The 19,185-nt window shown below is 34.0% G+C and overlaps 1 protein-coding gene across 2 annotated transcripts in view; it reads left to right on the forward strand.

Moving 5' to 3' along the window:
• The window catches only part of ADSS2 (adenylosuccinate synthase 2), a 45,032-nt gene that overhangs the window by 19,972 nt on the left and 5,875 nt on the right, over nucleotides 1-19,185 (forward strand). Inside the window, exons 3-11 of one of the 2 annotated variants that reach the window (XM_007182446.2) lie at nucleotides 139-207; nucleotides 2,056-2,106; nucleotides 10,266-10,332; nucleotides 10,575-10,682; nucleotides 11,713-11,794; nucleotides 14,604-14,730; nucleotides 16,026-16,180; nucleotides 17,303-17,427; nucleotides 18,724-18,821. In XM_007182446.2, the coding sequence (XP_007182508.1) occupies nucleotides 139-207; nucleotides 2,056-2,106; nucleotides 10,266-10,332; nucleotides 10,575-10,682; nucleotides 11,713-11,794; nucleotides 14,604-14,730; nucleotides 16,026-16,180; nucleotides 17,303-17,427; nucleotides 18,724-18,821 (882 nt within the window). Of the gene's footprint in view, nucleotides 1-138; nucleotides 208-2,055; nucleotides 2,107-10,265; nucleotides 10,333-10,574; nucleotides 10,683-11,712; nucleotides 11,795-14,603; nucleotides 14,731-16,025; nucleotides 16,181-17,302; nucleotides 17,428-18,365; nucleotides 18,686-18,723; nucleotides 18,822-19,185 lie in introns of those variants that run through there. The other variant, XM_007182445.2, reaches the window with a different exon arrangement.

A 19,185-nucleotide genomic window follows, 5' to 3' on the forward strand; every position in this document is an offset into this window, starting at 1 on the left:
TAAATTAGAATGTCCTACTAATCAAAGTGCCTCACTCTTCTACTATTCTAGATAAAGGGTTATTGAAGATGTATGTCTATATTATAAATATAGATGTTTAAATTTGGGATTTGCTTATTTGTGTTTTTTTTTTTTTAGGAAATGGTGTGGTAATTCATCTACCGGGATTGTTTGAGGAAGCAGAAAAAAATGTTCAAAAAGGAAAAGGTATGAAAGAATGAGTCTGCTTCGTCTGGCAGCCAGTTATTTTTTTTTTTTTAATAAAGTATTATTGGGCTCTCATTCCAGAAAAACTTAACATTTTTGTCTTCTACTTTAAAATTGCAGATTATTGTAGGACAGAATTTTTAATGTCAGTTATTAAATTTTATTCATTGTAATCAGTGTTCTAAACAAAAGAGAAACATAACAAGGTCATTGTGTAAGTCCTGATTTTTTACACATTGGTCATCTGCAAACTTTAGGTAGCTAGAATTACTATATGCTGGTGGCAAAACTCTAGGAATTTCATGAGTTCATTATGTCATTTGTGCTCATTAGCATCCACTTCTACACAAGCCAAAAATTAGCTTAAGGCAGTCAGAAAGCCACTGTAGCCCATTTTGTACACTTTTAGTCTCATTTCCTAGAGGATCTGGAACTCCCTTGGTTACTACAACCCAGGGACAAAAGAGGTTTTTTAGGTCCCTGCCTCCAAATGAGGGAAATGCTTCTTCTATGCAATGTATCCACTTCCATCTTTAAAAAAAAAAAAAAAAAAAAAGACTTGATTTCCTGCCTTTTCTAATCTCTTCTGGATTTTTGGAAGTCTGTTTACATTCAGTTTGGCTGCCTTGCTAGGGTTTGAGGGGGATGTGGCAATGCAAATGATGCACAATTGAGGAAAATCATTAGTGTAGCTCATATTTAAAGAACTAAATTCTATTACATCGTTAAAGTTTATTTTTCACGTTTAAAAGTAGCAATCCATCCTCAAGTGTTCCTAACAACTAAATCTGACTTCACAGAATCCTGTCTTGCTATTATCTCTGTTGTCTTCCCTGCATTTTTACCTGTGTGTTGTGTGTGCCTTTTTAATTGGTCACCTTGAGGTTCCCTTGCTGCTCTCTGCTGTCCTTCATCCCCTTTACAATTTTGCCCTACTCTTTTTCCTTCTGGCCTACTAACCCAGCTGAATCTACTTATTGAGTTTCTTTGTAATATTTTGTTATAATATTCCCTAAGCAAACTTTAGAATACATATGTGTTACATGTCAAAAACAGCTATAGAGGGGGAGGCTTAATAACTTCTTTCATCTATAAGGAATGTTTGTAAAACAAATCTTTGGATACTATCAAAATTAACAACTAATTTTTAATATTCAAATACTAATTTTGAAAATAGGGCTTGGTGGCTTATCCTTAGAATACTAAGTTACTCTCTTTAAAGAAAAATATTTAGATTCATTTATTTATTCATTCAACAATCATTTTTCTTGAACATTTATTGGATGACAGAGCCCATACTATGAAAATTCATGGCCCCTACTCAGGCATTCACACTTAAATGGGGAGACACATATATCGTCTTATAATTCAGTGTGATAAGTGCAGTAATTGATAGTACTTTGGAGGAATTAGAACATTTTATTATTTTGTTTAATCACACTTTTTATAATTGTCTTTTGGGAAAGGGTGCCGTACCCAAAATTAACTCCCTTTTCTCAAAATTCTCCCCTTGCTTTGAACCTCACCCCCACCCCCCCACCCCAACAAAATGATATTTCCTACCATTCCTGTTTTGGATTCCTAAAAGTATTTTATGTGGCTATGGCTGGCTTGAGTTTGGAGCTTTTTAGAGCAAAACATTTAGAAAGAATTTGTGAATGACTTTGTATAATGAATGACAGGTGAGAAAATTCTTGTTAAACATATTTCCTATGCAGAAGAAAAGATGCTAAAATGACTACTTTGGTGAAAAACACTTTTAAACAGTGTATTTCTAAGGAAATTAAGATTTAAAAATTATTATACAAAATGTTCAATTAAATGTATCTTTTTTTCCCTTCCCTCTAGGTCTGGAAGGCTGGGAAAAAAGACTTATCATATCTGACAGAGCTCATATTGGTAAGGGGGACGTAGTGCATTTATTTATAACTATCTTTTTATCAGAAACATCACATGAAAGCATTTAGTAACCAATTTGTCTTTAATTTTACTGAACACTAAGTAGGATGAATTGTAATAATTGGGTTCAGATACTTGGAATCTTATTTTTTTCTTCTGTTTTTGATAAGGGCTAGGTTAAAATTTACCTATTTCTGAAGAATTAGCTAATCAGATGAATAATTTGAGCAGTATTTCATGAGACATCGCTATTTCTATTAAAAAATAGGCCACATTAAAATACAAAGAGCTTTTATTTGCACATATTAATACTCAGGTAAAAGTAGGTCTACCATCAGGCAAGTCTTTAGAGTGATTCATTGTACCTAAAATGTAACAATACTGCTTTTTAAATGATGCAGATTTTATTCAGACTAGCCTTCTCCTGCATTGGTTCGAACAAACTGAATTCTAAAATTAATTTCAACTACCACCAGTATATTTGAAGTTTGTTTCCCTGTTATTATCCTATCTCTGAAGTGATAACATTTTTAATTACCAGTGACATGACTAAGAGGCAATAGCCAGGAAAGAGAAAGAACTATAAACCATGTAAGAACTTCTGTGATTGATAACTCTTCAATTGTATTTAAATATGTATGTCCTCTGAGGCAGTAGCTGCTGTAGTTTTAGCATTGACCTCCATTTAAGAGGCAACCCCATCAAAATTTTCTTAAGAGTATTTATCAGCCAAGTGACAGTACCTCCAAATAACAATCACAGATTTGAATACTATGCATAGTCTTAGGAAATCAATAAAATAACTTATTTGAAATAAACTGTACTGGACTGACATACAGCTTTTATGTGAAAACTCCCTTTTCATTTCATAGTTTGCCATAGGCTTCTTAATCTATAAAATCTGAAAAGAACAATTTGTGATTACCACTGCAAAACACTTTTATATTAGTTCATATTATCGTGTATGTTGTCCTTGAGTAGATTGGTATTCCCATACTGAAGACTTTGCTAGTTGTTAGTGTGACTAGATAAAATGTAAAGAATACATCTGTATTTTCCATAAAACAAAGTAGGCTGTGAGTCATTTGTATTTCACCTGACTATTTAAATTATGAAAATATTAACTATCAATTATACTTGTGTTTAAACTGAACCTTTTCTTTGAAGAGCTCATAGTTTTTTTATTTTTTAGCTAAACTGCAATTTATATTTCCAGAGTAATAGCGTAGATGCATAACTAGACAAAAAAAGAAAGTAGGAAGCTTTGCAGTCCCAAATAATAACATGTAATTTGGATGAGGACAAAAAGGTTTCATTTTGCTTTTATGAGGAAGGAGGTTGTAAATCTGTCATGTTTGTTGGCCATTTTAAGCTTCTGATTAAAAAAGAGAATCATACTCAGCCTGTCACCTATATAGTTTAAAATATTTTTTGGTTATTACCTTAGTACTTTTAAACTTTTACATATCATCACTATAGGCCTGTAATATAGGAAGCAATATTGTATTATTTTTCTTACTGACAGTCTCTTAGGTATATAATAAAAATTATATTTTTGTGCATTACTTTTGTAGTGTTTTTTATCTGCTTACACTCACTAATCATTAACCTTATATGTATTTTATTTTGTTAACATGAGTCATCTTTAACTTTCTAGTTTTTATATATAGCCTTTTGCTATTCATTCCCTCTGTCTTGTGAATAAATGATGAAAGCCGCTACTTATCTTCAGAACTTTGTAATGGTCCTCTGTCATCTGCTATGTGAAATTCAATATCAGAATACCACAATTTAGGATTGCAAAATAGGATAATACCTAGTATGTACTCTTTGAGTAACTTATAACATTAATGCACATAATCAGGTAAGTAGTTCGGCTATGTGTAGATGTAAATATATGCTGATGATATCAATCTGTTGAAAAGAACATGGTGTTAAGAGAGATACCTGTGTTCCTGTCTGGATTCTCCACCTTTTTTCATTATAAATGCTTTGGGTCTGTCACTTGACAGTTTACATTCTTGAACATAGCACAGTGGTTAAGCAAGTTGCTTAATTACTTTAGAGTACAAAAACCAAAGAAAATACTAATACAAAGGGGTCAAAGGACCAGAGTAATAGGAAAGTAATGTGGTTTAAATTATAACAAATGTGAATTAATTTTTAAATTTTTAAATTTATTATATTTATTTAATAATGGTTTTTCCTTTTCCATAAATTTATATTCTTAAAGGAAAGTATTTCTGTTAGAGGAGAACTGAGCCCAGAGGAGATAGCTCTGACTAAAATTTAGATATTAGTAGTAATATGTATAATAATATATGTATTCTTTAAAACATGTGTTATTAAAATGTCTATAAGAAACATGTATTTTTAGTACAGTCAATTCTGAAATGGTGAAAAGAAGTAAATAATGTTATCAAAAAATCAAATCAAACTAACTAGAAAATTGCTGAGAATCATTGCTATGTAACCACTTCACATTTTTGCTTCAGGGACTCTCTTACCATAGGACTGAAAGGACCGTTCTCTAAGTGCCATGGTAATTATGGCATTAGAACTCTCATTTCAGTACTAAGCACAAAACCTAGTCTGGTACACAGATGCTTAAAAATATTCATTCTTTCCAAGGATTTTAAAAATTTCTCATAAAATCCTGAGATTGTCAGTACAAAGTATGATGGGTGATATGCAGTATAGTATAGTAGAATTACAGGGTTTAGAATTTTAGGGATCTGGATCCAAATGTTGTTTTTGTGTCCTCTGGCAAGTTATAAGTCTTCCAGGCATTAGTCCCCACATCGGTAACAACGTCTCACACAAGGCTGTGCCCATGTGAGAAAGACTTTTAGCTGTTTTATTCATAAATATGCCCAGCACCTAACTTAGGTGCCCTACCCCACTTGGCCAAGATGTACTACTTTTTCATCTGGAGGCATACTGGCCTGTAGTTTTCTTTAGTTTTAGTGCCTTCATTTTTCTGAAAGAGTACATGTAGGGGTGGTATTATTTCCTTTTAAATGTTGGCTGGAATCTTTGAGGGGATGTTTTTAGTTATAAATTCCACTTCTTTAACAGATATGGAGAGATTCAAGTTTTTCTGTTTCTTTTTGTGTCAGTTTTGGTAATTTATGTTTTTTCAAGGACTGTATTCATTTCATCCAACTTGTCAAATTATTGGCATAAGGTTTTTAATGTTTGTATATTATCCTTTTAATTTCTGTAGAGTTTGCAGTGATGTCCTCTCTTTTATTCCTGGTATTGGTAATTTGTATCTTCTCTCATTTTCTCTTGATCAGTCTAACTAGAGCTTTCTCCATTTTATTGATTTTGAGTTTTTTTCCCCAAAGAATAAGCATTTGATTATGTTTATTTTCTATTTCATTGGTTTCAGCTCTTTATTAGTCCATTCTTTCTACTTTCTTTGGGTTTAATTTGCTCTCTTTTTTTTTTAGCCTCTTTAGAAGCTTATTAGATTATTTACTTTAGACTTTTTTAATATAAGCATTTAAAGTTATACATGTCTCTCTAACACTATTTTAATTGCATTTGCAAACACTGACATTTTGTATGTTTATTTCCATTCAGTTGAAAAACTTTGTAATTTTTTTGTGATTTCCATTTAATCCATGAGTTAAATATGATGTTTATGTTTCTAAATATTGGAAGATTTTCCTGATTTCTCTCTATTATTTATTTCTAATTTAATTTTGTTGTAGACAGAATATACTCTGTACAATCTTAGCCTTTTAAAATTTGTTGAGATTTGTATTATGACCTATTATGTGGCCTGTTTTGATAAATGTTCTACATGCATTTAGAATATGTGCTCTGTTCTTGTTGAGTAGTGTTCTTTAAATGTCAATTAAATCAAATTGGAAGATAGCATTGTTCAGATCTTCTGTATCCTAAGTGATTTTCTATTTACTTGCTCTGTCAGCTACTGAGAGAGAGGCATGTTAAAAACCTCCAACAATAATTGTTGATTTGTCTATTAATTTCTTTTCAACTCTGTAAGTTTTTGCTTTGTGTGCTTTGAAGCTGTTAGGTGCATGTATATTTAAAATTGTTTTTGATGAATTAGCTCTTTCATCATTATGAAATGTTCTCTTTATTTATGGTGATATTTCTTATTCTGAAGTCTACTTTGATATTAATATAGCCACTAGAGCTTTCTTAAGATTAGTGTATCTTTTTCCATCCTCTAATAATCTTTAATCTATTTATATCTTTATATTTATGGCTCATTTATTGTCGACAAGATGTATTTGGGCCTTGCTTTTTATTCATTGTGACAGTGTGCCTTTTAATTGGAATGTTTTGACCATTTACTTCTAGTACAGTTAATTAGCAGTATGGTTGAATTTATATCTGCCCATTGTTTTCTATTTGTTTTTTGTCTTTTTTCTTCTTTCCTGATTTCTTTGGGATTTGATATTTTAAATATTATCTCCACTGTTAGCTTATGAGCTATACCTCTTGTTTTATGAATTTTGGAAGTTGCTCTGGGGTTTATAGTCTGCATCTTTAAATTTCTCATGATCTACCTTAAAATAATGTAACATTTAACCTAAGGTCCTTACAACAAAATGCTTGCATTTCCTTGTAAAGTCCTTTGTGTTATTATTGTCATACATTTCACATCTACACTGTTATAAACTCCACAATACATTGTTAATATTTTTGCTTTAAACAATCAATTTTCCTTTAAAGAAATTTAAAAATGACTAAGTTGTTGGCCAGTTCTTTACATTAGCATACTTAAGCAAGTATGCGAAGAACTGTCTATTACATCATAATTGTGCCCCTTCCCATTGAATTTCATAACAAAATTTTAATATAAGAGATGTTTATTGAGGAAAATAGACCTGAGAAATGACTGAGAGTTTAAAATTTTTTTAAGCATTTGAAATCCAAGGTTTGCTGGGTGTCTGTCCTTTGATTCAACAGCTATCGGAAGCCTATTTTATGTCAGGTGTGGTGTTGGGCACTGGGGATTCAACAGTAGAAAGGATAAAAATCCCTTAATGGAGCTATAGTAGGGAACACAGGTATGTAATGTACCATGGTATATAGTGATACGTTCTGAGAAGAAAAAGTAAATCAGAGAAAGGAGACCGGTAGTGTCAGGCATTTGGAGGAGGTGGGTGGGGAACTATAATTTTAGATAAAGTGGCCCAGGGAGGCTTCACTGAGAAGATGACATTTGAGTAAAAACCTGAAGGAGATGCAAGATGAATAAGGTCTAGAGATATGCTGTACGATCTTGAGGTTATAGATTACAATACTGTATTGTGACTTAAAGCAGTCACAGTAAAAGAAAAAAAAAAAACTTAAAAAAAAAAAAAAAAAGACCTGAGAAGGTGTGAGAAGCAAGCAAAGTGGATATTACATGTCCTGAGGCTCACACTGGACACTTTAATACAGTATAAAAATAGTGTTAATAAAATGTAACTATGATAATTAAAAAATAATAAGATGGTGTTAATAAAACCTAATTACTGAAGGTAAACAATTATCTTTAATTAAAAATTTTTTAGACTGAATCCCCAAGGTGGCATTTTGTGTTTTCAGTATCTAGGCTGTAGAAAATGGAAGAGATACTCGAGCAACTTCAGACAAAGACTGTTCTTTCAAAAACGGTAGTTGTGGTATTAAGGCTCCATGCCATGATGAAGCTTTATGAAAGTGATGATTCTGATTGTACTCATAGCTTCCTGGAACCTAGAAAAACTTAAGAAAACATTAGCTCTACGGCAAGGTACTTGGCTCACCTGCTTTCCAACAACTATTTGTGATTTGTCAGTTGCCTCTGTAACTTCTTTGAACATAAAAAATAAAACATGCTGAAATGCAAATGCTTTTTTATTCAAAAGAAGTGGCGTACTCCAAGGTCTCAATCTTGTCCTAACTGATTTGCAAAGTCTGAGTTTAGTGAAACAGCTCTTAAGAACTATTCTGGCCTCTCAAACGTAGATGACAAAGTCTAGGCTGGGCACAAAAATAGGAACATTGTAATGAACTAATCATTATAGTATATAATAGCGATCTACCGGCCAAGGTTTAGAATCCATGTCATAGAAAAAAGTAAACATTTTAACATACCACGTAATATAGAAGGTGTGGCACAAATGGTATACACATATTTTACTCCTTTAATCAGCATGTACCTTATTATACAGAGCCTTCTAGTACCTGAAAAGGGTACTCTGTTAACCAAGAAGGTGAAAGACCTGTACACTGAAAACTATAAGACAGTGATGAAAGATATTGAAGAAGAAACAAATAAATGGAAAGATATTCCATGCTTATGGATTGGAAGAATTTATGTTGTTAAAATGTTCGTACCACCCAAAGCACTGTGCAGATTCAGTGCATTTGGAATTCAGTGTGTTCAATTCCATTGGAATTCAGTGCAATTCCAATGGCATTTTCCACAGAAAGAGAACAAACAATTGTGAAGTTTGTGTGGAACCACAAAAGACCCAAAATAGCCAAAGCAATCTTGAGAAAGAATAAAGCTGCAGGCATTATGCTTCCTGATTTCAAATTATATTACAAAGCTATAGTAATTTAAAAAAACAGTATGGCTTTGGCATAAAAACACACACACAGATCAATGGAATGGAATAAGGGGCTCCAAAATAAACCCACACATATGTATTCAATTAATTTACAACAAAGGAGCCAAGAATATACAATGGGGAAGGGACAGTCTTTTCAATAAATGGTGTTGGGAGAATTAGAGTGCTACATGCAAAAGAATGAAACTGGACCACTATCTTAGGCTATACACGAAAACTAACTCAAAATGAGATTAAAGACTTGAACCTAAGACCTGAAACCATAAAACTCCTAGAAGAAAACATAGATGGTAAGCTCCATAACACTGCTCTTCGTAATGATTTTTTTTTAATTTAATGCTGAAAACAAAGGCAACAAAAACAAAAATAATCAAATGGGATTACATCAAACTAAAAAACTTTTGTACAGCAAGGGAAACCATCAACAATATGAAAAGGCAAGCTACAGAATGGAGAAATAGTTGCAAATCATATAGCTGATAAGGGGTTAATATCTAAAATATATAAAGAACTCATACAACACAATGGAAAAAAAAAAACTTTAAAAAAGGACAGAGGAACTGAACATACATTTTTCCACAAAAGACATTAAAGATCACCAACAGGTACATGAAAAAGTGCTCAACATCACTAATCATTAAGAAAGTACAAATCAAAATCACAATGAGATAATCACCTCACACTTGTCAGAATGTCATCAAAAAGACAAGAGATAACAAGTGTTGGTGAGGATGTGGAGAAAAGGAAACCCTTGTGCACTGTTGGTGGGAATGTAAATTCATGTAGTCCCAGGGAAAACAGTACAGAGAGGGAGAAGGAAGGAGAGGAGGAGAGGGAGAGAGGAGAGAGAGAAGGCATAGAGGCATATTCAGACAGGAAAAGCATATGCCTTGGAGCCAGGGACTTAAAAGAATGCCTGTATGGTGGTATGGGAGGGCAAAAAGGGGGCAGAGCATAGTGTAAGATGAAAGGGCAGACTATACAAGGAGCACATGTAAAATAGTTTTGTCTTTTTCTTTTAAGCAATAGAAAGATACTGAGTTTTAAAGACAACAGTGGTGATATATCTGTGTCTTGGAAAGATGACTGTGGATGCATTAAAACATAGGAATTAGAGGTGTCCAAGTGTGGAAATAGGTACACTCATTAGGAGGCTACAGCTTTAGTGAGAGATGATGGAAGCTTGGGACCAGTGAGGAAGAGGGAGATAATCAACAGAATCCCTAGATTTGTGGAGTCCAGAACTTCAAGAGGATATCTTAGTAAACTGAGCTTTATAGAATTGTAAGGTAGGGTACTCCAGAATTACTCTCTTAAGGACTCATTTTTAAAAATAGAATAGATTGCAATAAATAGGAATGAATGACCAGGCATATTTTCATATTAATATACCAGTTAGCATTATAATCTTCACTCCCACCATTATTGTTGCTTTTTAAAATGTATCCATTCAATTTGTCATAAAGAAATTAGGCTTAAGGAATTTATAACTTCAGTAACTTAAAATGCAGTATATGTTGTTTTCCTGTATTACTTTTGTCTCAACAACAACTGATTTTGTTTTTGCCCCCTCAGTATTTGATTTTCATCAAGCAGCTGATGGTATCCAGGAACAACAGAGACAAGAACAAGCAGGAAAAAAGTATGTTTTTGTGTGTGTGTGTGTATGTGCAGTTTAAGCATATCTAGTCTTTTTTGTTTAAATTCTAGGCCAGAAGTTTAAGAAAAGTAACTATTAGGATATCCTGTTTAGATTTCAGAGAAAATCAATTAGACTGTAAAAATAAAGGAAATAGCATAAAAATTTCATTCTTTGTGTTGATCTGACCATAAGAACTGCATTTTTCTTTTCTAACTCAGAGCTTGTTTTGATTTATTTTTAAGTTTGGGTACCACAAAAAAGGGCATTGGCCCAGTTTATTCTTCCAAAGCTGCTCGGAGTGGACTCAGGATGTGTGATCTTGTTTCTGACTTTGATGGCTTCTCTGAGAGGTAACTACCCTGTATTTCAAAATGGAAAGAGCAAATGGATTTTTAGGATTTTTTAAACCCAATATGCAAATTGATAAAAATCAGTATTCTAGTTGAGTAGTGGGAGTTGGCTTTTTTGTTTCATTTGAAATAGTAAAGTTATTTTTTATTACATTTGAATTGGTCCTTAATTTGAAATTAACTTCACGAAAACAACATGATGTTGATATCATATCAGTACCCCAAAAACACAAAGCCAAAATTATATTTAAGGATTGGAGTTTGGAATGTTTTACTGAGAAATAGAGATGTTTCCAGGGGGATGTGGCAGTGCTGTGGTGGGGTCACCACAGCCTAGGGTTCTCGGATTTTCAGCCCCAAAGACTCTGTTGTGTCCTCCCACCTGGAAATAATTAGGCTCTCAGGTACTGGTGAACTATTGCGTATCAAGCTCACCTTGAAAAATAGAAATGCCCCATTGACACTTAATCTCTGTAGAAAAATCTCCATGGGAAACCTGATAATCATCTGAAAACTGTATGGTGACTCAGTAATGAGGTGTTAGTTGGTCACATCTAATAACAGATGGCATCAAAGATCGCTCGCTGTATCCATTTTCAGTCAGCAGTTTGTCTGTCTGCACTGTTGGGACACCTCCACTGAGAATATTGGAGACAAATTGCTAACGCCTGCCTCTGTCTCTCTTAAAAGCGTCATTTTAGACCGTCCCCTTTTGTCTTTCATGCAGTACAATATAGTTAATTCAGATTTAAGTCTTGTGGTTACAGATTTCAGTCATTTCCTGCTCCTCCCACCCCTCACACACATCACCTTAATTATATTGTTGATATCCCTATCAGTAAAAAATATTTTGAGTGTATCATTTATTCATACGACTGATCTTCTTTATTAGATTCTATTTCTCAGAGTGTAACTTCAGTTTGGGGATTGTTATTCAGACCACTTATCTCCGGAAACCATTTGAATCAAATGAAATTATTCAGAATATTTTTAAACAGAGCTGAGGTCTTGATTTATCTGTATTTTTCAGGTTCAAAGTTTTGGCTAACCAGTACAAATCTATATACCCCACTTTGGAAATAGACATTGAAGGTGAATTACAAAAACTCAAGGTAATGCTTTCTGACATAATGTCCTTTTTAAAACTCGTTTGCCAAACTGGCATCTAGATCTTTCATTCATTCAGTCTTTGTATTAGGAGCTGAAAATATAAGATTGAAGAACATGTGGTTAATAAGTGCCACACAGATATGTTTAAAGTATTATAGGTAAGAAATGGTGAAGTGAATTTGTATTTTTAACTCTAAAAGCATATAGCCTAAAAGGACGTGGCATGTTTGAGTAACTTCAAATGATGTAGCTTAAACAAAATATTGAGTGGGGAGCAGGGAGCAAGAATAAAGTACCTGAAAATAAAGTTAGACAAGTAGGGGCCAAATCATAGGTCTTATGCTGGTCTTATATGCAGTGATAGGGAGTTTAGCTATTGAATAATTTTTGAGCAAAAAAAAAGACCAGCTTTGTATTATATAAAAATCACTCACAGGAATTTGGGGGACAGATCAACAAGTAAGAGATGATAACTTTTAAAACTAACCAGCCCATTTAAGACTGTTACCCCATAGGGTCAATTTCTTTAGCACTGTACTCTTAAGAGACAAGTAAGGTAATTGGCCAAAGATTAGGCCCACAGTTGGTGCCTGAGTTAGTCAGTAGTCAAGTTGCCTATCCTCTCCATCCTTCCATTCTTCCAAAATCTTTGGTGAGTTTCAAGCTGCTTCTCGTGTGTCTGATTGTCACTCTTAAATAAGTATGACATCAATTCCAGAACTGAATAGGAATTTACATACCTGATATGTCATTTTAGAATTGTTGCAGGCCTTAGGTCTAGCCACTCAACTGAATTTCTAAACAAAAAATGACCTCCAAGGAACATTATAAATGTTAGGTATTTGGATTTCAGTGTATGGATTGTTGCTTGGAATAGACTGCCATTTTGTTTTCATTCTGTCATGCAACAAATATTTTAAATTTATTACTAGCAACTTGGAAATATTTACGTACTAAAGTGCGGGTATATCTTTTCAATTCTATTTTATACATGTTCTGAATGAAAGTAAAGTAGGTGAATAATAATGACCAGAATTAGGTAAGAAGATTCTTAATAGGTGATAAACAGTATTCCCCCCTTACCCTTGGTTTCACTTTTCCCATGGTCAACTGCAAAACAACTCATAAGTTTTAAATTTGAGACTTTCTGAGTAGTGTGATGAAATCTCTTGCTGTTCTGCTCCATCCTGCCCAAGATGTCAGTCATCCCTTTGTCCAATGCATCCCACCCATTAGTCACTTAGCAGCCATTTCACTTATCAGATTGACTGTCATAGTATCGCAGTGCTTATATTCAAGTGACCCTTATTTTACTTACTAACGGCCCCAAAGCACAAGAGTTGTGATGCTGGCAACTTGGATACACCAAAGAGAAGTCATGCAGTGCTTCCTTTAAGTGAAAAGGTGAAAGTTCTCAACTTAATCAGGAAAGAGAAAAAATCGTATGCTAAGTTGGTAAGGTCTACAGTAAGAATGAATCTTCTTCTATCCATGAAGTTGTGAAGAAGGAAGAAGAAATTTGTGCTAGTTTTGCTGTTGAACCTCAAACTGCAAAAGCATAACAGTGCATGATAAGTGCTTAGGATGAAAAAGACCTTACATTTGTACAGTAAGTTATTTTGAGGGAGAGAGAGGCCATATTTATATAACTTTTATTACAGTGTATTGTCATAATTGTTCTATTTTATTATTGGTTATTGTTGTTAATCTCTTACTGTGCCTAATTTATAAATTAAACATTATCATAGGTATGTATGGGTAGGAAAAAAAACAGTATGTGTACAGTTTGGTACTGTCTGCGGTTTCAGGCATACCCTGGGGTTCTTGGAACATATCCCTCTAGGATAAGGGGGGCACTACTATATATTGAACCAAGACTTTAAGGAACAAGGGTTGTGATGAATGGTATGGTCATTTCAAGCATTAAAAAAAAGGACTAAAACAGGAAGAAGCATGAGATTGGGGACTGGAGCCAAGGGGGGAATTATATTTTCATCAATAGGTATAACATACTCAGGTGAGTTCATGAGTGGATCTTGGAATTTCCATATTAGTCTGGCTAAATATTTAAACATGATTGAAACTAGATTTTATTGTAGTTATACTATAAGCCTTGGGGAAACTCTTGTTTATATTATATTTTTAATTGAATTCCTAAAATTAAGCAGTATTATTAATACTTTAAACGTGTTTTGAGAAAGTTTTATCATGTTTGTGGTTTGTGTGTATGTTAGTATTTGATATTATCTACTAGTAATACTGCTAAGGTATTTTACTGTAATGGAATACAATGGGAAAAGAATAAAAGAATATTAGTCAATATTAGTCAATTATTGATACTTGCATGCTTGGCAGTGTCACTTGTGGCCTTCACCACATTTTGAGAAAAACCTTGATGCAGTTTATGGTTATATGGACTATAAATGCTGCTTTTTTAATACCTACAAAATATAAAAGCATAATGTAATAAATTCAGGTCTTATTTATTTTCCTGAAAGCTGGTTTATGAAGTATGAGTACTTGGCTATTCGGAGGACTGTCATCATTATTTGCAGTGAGGTTAAAATAGAACCTTTGAATTTCATTGTAACTCTACTTTTCTTGAAATAGTGTCTCTTTTCTGGTTCTGGAGAATCAGTATGAGAGACCAAAGCCAATCCTAATGCTGCAGTAGGGTGGGCACCGTCACCAATCCCTTTCTACTTTGCCTTTGTCAGTTTTCACTGTCAAAGTCAGGTAATTTGTACTCGTATTGGTTTCACTGTAAATGTATTAGTATACGTTGAACTTGGTTATTGTCTTTGTATATAGAGTTATATGGAAAGGATTAAACCAATGGTGAAAGATGGAGTTTATTTCCTATATGAGGCTCTACATGGACCACCAAAGAAAATCTTGGTAGAAGGTGCAAATGCAGCACTACTAGATATTGATTTTGGTAAGTGAGATATGACTTATGGGGAGTTTAACTGAGTCCTAAATTGCTTAAGATATAAATAATTAATGTTAACATTAAAGGATTTTAAAATAAGGCTTTTCGCTTGTATATTCAGGAATGATGAAAGTTTGTCATCTTATACTAACCCCTTTTTTTAAAAAAGGAATATTTTGTGTTAAGTTCTGCAGTTCATTAGAAAAATGAAATCACTATTTGGGTCAGTGGGTTTGGGTTTTATAAACTGTGATTTTTTTTTTGTTGTTTGGTTTATGGTTCAATTCCAGACCTCATTTCCTTGGAACTGTAAGATGATTAGATGAATCCTTTGAAAGGACCTTTAATTCAGCCTTTTTAAAAATATCAAAAGCTATTATACATTGTTATTAAACATGCACATTCTAAGATCTATGGAAGTCTGTTTAATGAACTCCCTGGACGTGAGATTCTGAGTGGATTTAGAGCATTTCCTCCATCTTCAAAAAGTTAATGCTATCGTCTTCAAACTGCTGCCTTTCTTGGCCTAATTTGTTGGCCTTTTCACCTAAACATGATCTTTCAGGATAAATCTGATTTATCAGATTTCTCAGCTCTTACTAACATTTCATTGGCTTTTGACTCCAAGTAAGCCAATTAAAGAGTATTTTTGTATAGTAGATATGTATTTTTGATACCGTAATATGCCTATCCAATCTGGAAAGAAAGCAGTGTCTAATTAGCATAGTGAATAGTTTAAGTATGAAGAGGATCTTGGGGCCAGGGTTTGGGGAGGGGGGGGAAGTACACCACTCTTTGCTTACTCTTGTCGTTTCTGGGGTTAATCCCCGAAGACAGATCAAAAGGTCAGAAAATGCTGAATACCACAAAATTCTTAGTGTACTGTTGTCACTCCAGGTTCCTGGTGCACCTTAAATATTTGTATCAGGGGAGTAAAATAAATTTGCTTTAAACTAACAGGAGAGTGTTAAAATATATATAAGTCTACATAGTAGAATAACACCAGAGTTTTGGCATTAAATTATTTAGCAGTCATTTAGGTGAGTGCCTACCAGACAGAGCTGAGTAATTGCATGTACTCAAGGAGCCTCTCTAGTATAAGCACTACAGCTGTAGCTTAACCACCTATGTTTTTATCTCTCTACAGACAAAAGGAATCAGGAATAAAACATCGAGGCTTTGAAAGGGCGGTTACAGTTATATTCATAAGTCTGTCAAATACCTAGAATATACTCAAATGCAGAATTTTTAAAATAATGTCTGTCATTTGTGTATATTTTACTATTTGTTTCTATTTTTAGGAACTTACCCTTTTGTAACCTCTTCGAACTGTACAGTTGGAGGTGTTTGTACTGGCTTGGGTATGCCCCCTCAAAATGTTGGAGAAGTGTATGGAGTTGTGAAAGCTTATACAACTAGAGTTGGTATTGGTGCCTTTCCTACAGAGCAAGACAATGTGAGCCTATCTCTCAGTAAATCTAATTTAGAAGTTTTAAAATAAAGAATCATGCTTTTTTTTTCCTTAATGAATTATTGTCTTCTGTGCATTTCACTTAATTTGCAAGAGTAATCAGAGCAACATTAAAGAAAATTACATACATCTTTACTGTTAGTGGCAGCAGATTGGCAACAAAAGGGGAGGGATTAGTGGGTACTTAAAGGTAATTGTAATTGCAAGGCTAAGTGACGGGTGGGTTTATGAAGGGGCTTAAGATGGTAGAGGAGAAAGAAGCTAAAAATAACAACTATCTTTCACCAAGAGCTTATTAGGAGTCAAGATTGAGGAAAATGATCTCCAGACATTGTCTAATCATAGCCGACTTGGTGGTGACTTCGGGCCAGGCACTGTTTAATTGCTGTAAACTTAGAAGCTCTTTGGATCCTCACAACAACTCTGGGAGCTGGGTGCTATTACCATCCCCATTCTACACATGGGGAAACTGAGGCATGGAGAGCTGAAGTAACTTGCCCAAGACCACACAGATAGACAAGGCTGGAATTCAAACCTGACAGAGCAACATATTAATTGTAATTATGTCAGAATACGTGAGGTAATGAAATGATGGCTTTAATCAGAAAGGTGTAAATTAAGGAACAGATAGATCATAGATGGGACAATTAGGTTGTAGGGAGTGACTGTAGCTTAGAACTTTGAGCATTGTTTTCACCCTCAATTCTCTTCAAAAGGACATTGTGATAGCAACTACTAGATGAGAGTTTGCCTTATGGTTTTCAGGAAAATCATCAAACTAAACTTCTTAGACCTAACTTATCTATTTTAATAAATACTTACTAACAACGTAGTTTTTAATATGCAGCATTTAATGTAACATAACATAAAAAACGTTCTTGGTTTTAAAATAGTGGTAAAAAGTGAAGCCAAAAGTGGATCTATCTCAAATAATGCCTCCCTCACATAAAATCTATCATCTCTATGGAATTCTATCTTCAACTTACTTATTTTCTGAAAGACGTTTATCTCTAAGAAACTTTGACTTGTTATATGATCTTAAGTATAATTCTACTAGATTTAGAGCATTGGTATTCTAGTCCTAAGGTTTTATTTTCTGTTCCTTAGGAAATTGGAGAATTATTACAAACAAGGGGTAGAGAGTTTGGTGTAACTACTGGAAGGAAAAGACGGTGTGGCTGGTTGGACCTTGTTTTGCTCAAATACGCTCATATGATTAATGGATTTACTGCGTGAGTATTCTTAGAAACATTTATTTCATAAATGACAATTCATGACCACAGGTTAAGTTTTGTGGAGTGCAGACTAGAGTAGTGCACTAATAGAAAAATTTCACTCTTTAGACTCCAAATGAAGTTGCAGTTCAGGGTAGAAGTGGACCAAGATATAGGGGAAGGATACATAAGGAGAGGGGCCCCAGGTTTTTTTCCTAGACATCCAAGGTTGGGAGAAAAGAATCGTGATACTCTTACATGCGTATAAGTATAGAGGAAAGTAAGACAGGCAGTTAAAAAGGTAGGTAGATAGATAGATGGAGCAACATAGAGTATATATATATACAGAGGGGAGGCAGTATAACAGTGGTTTAGTGGATGAGCTTGAGAGATGTCTGACTTCTAGATTCAAATCTCAGATCCATGCATTATGCTGTGTGACTTTGGGCAAGTTGATCTTTCTGTGCCTTTTTCATCATCTTTAAAATCTAGATAATAGTACTATCTACTTCAAAAGGGTATTTTGAAAACTAGATGAGAGCATATAGCATGCTGCATGGTACACTAAAAATGCTCCGTAAAAGTTGTTATTAACACATACACATAAGTAAATGTAAAAATGTATTCATGTTTGTATTAATTATGCTTAATTTCTAGCAAATAACAGAATAAAGGATAAAAATGTAATCTGTGGACAAGAATCTCAAACCTAGTGTTTTATCTAACTTCTATAGATTTTCCTGTAAAACTCTGTTTTTCAGTTAGTTTATTGGGAGATTTTGATGTATCATGAAGAGGTCCTTGATGTGGTTTCCTCACTCTCCTTTGACAGTTTCTGACCAGAAGGGTGGAATTGATGGTAAGGAGAGTGAAGAAATGAGGATTGATAGCATATGTGTAAATGTACATGTATCTTGTCATCCATGTGGAATAGTCAGTTTTGCTGTGTCCCACAGGCATAGGATGCATCCTTTACTCCAGGCAGCCCTCTATGGATATGTGTTGGTTGATCCTGAGAAACTAAGCAAGAGGATGTGGCTCTATCAAAGAGTGAAAATCTACTATAATTATTAGAAAAGTAACCCACTAGTAGATCAGTTAAGTCATTGTTTTTATTATGAGGAAAAATTACATCAGTATATTGCCCTGTAGTGTTTTATGTGTGGCACGCTTTAAAATATAATCCTAACCAGTTTTCAGAATTGCTTTGGAACTGTTAGCTTTGTATGAATTTTTCTTTACTCCCTTATCAAGTTAGTTGTTAGGGCCTTTAAGAATTTGCTATTTTAACGTCACCTTTTCTTCCAAAATTAGGTTGGCACTTACCAAATTGGATATTTTGGACATGTTTACGGAAATCAAAGTTGGAGTTGCATACAAGTTAGATGGTGAAATTATACCTCATTTCCCAGGTACTCTTTTTTTCAGGCTGTGTATAAAGAGTATTATTAGGTGTATGTATTAGAGCAATTCATAAAGCTCTTCTGTATAATTTATGATATATAGCCACAGACTTGATATGCCCTTTGTGAATAGTGCAAGTACATTCACTTACTAGCATTTGTTTCCTAGCTGCTATGCATTTGGGTGCTGGGTCGCAGCAAGCATGTGCTCAAAATAGGAAAGAAGAGACATGGTACCACTGAGCCCGGTTATGCTGCTCCTGAATCTTATCGTCCCTATTTTGAAAGTAACCTCTCTGTAGGCATTCCTCCCTTCCTTGAGAAATGTGAGACAGGAGAAAAGAGCCCTGCTTGTCAGGGTAAGCAGCCTCTT

Source organism: Balaenoptera acutorostrata, chromosome 1, assembly GCF_949987535.1.
Source record: "Balaenoptera acutorostrata chromosome 1, mBalAcu1.1, whole genome shotgun sequence".
Lineage (NCBI taxonomy): Eukaryota > Metazoa > Chordata > Mammalia > Artiodactyla > Balaenopteridae > Balaenoptera > Balaenoptera acutorostrata.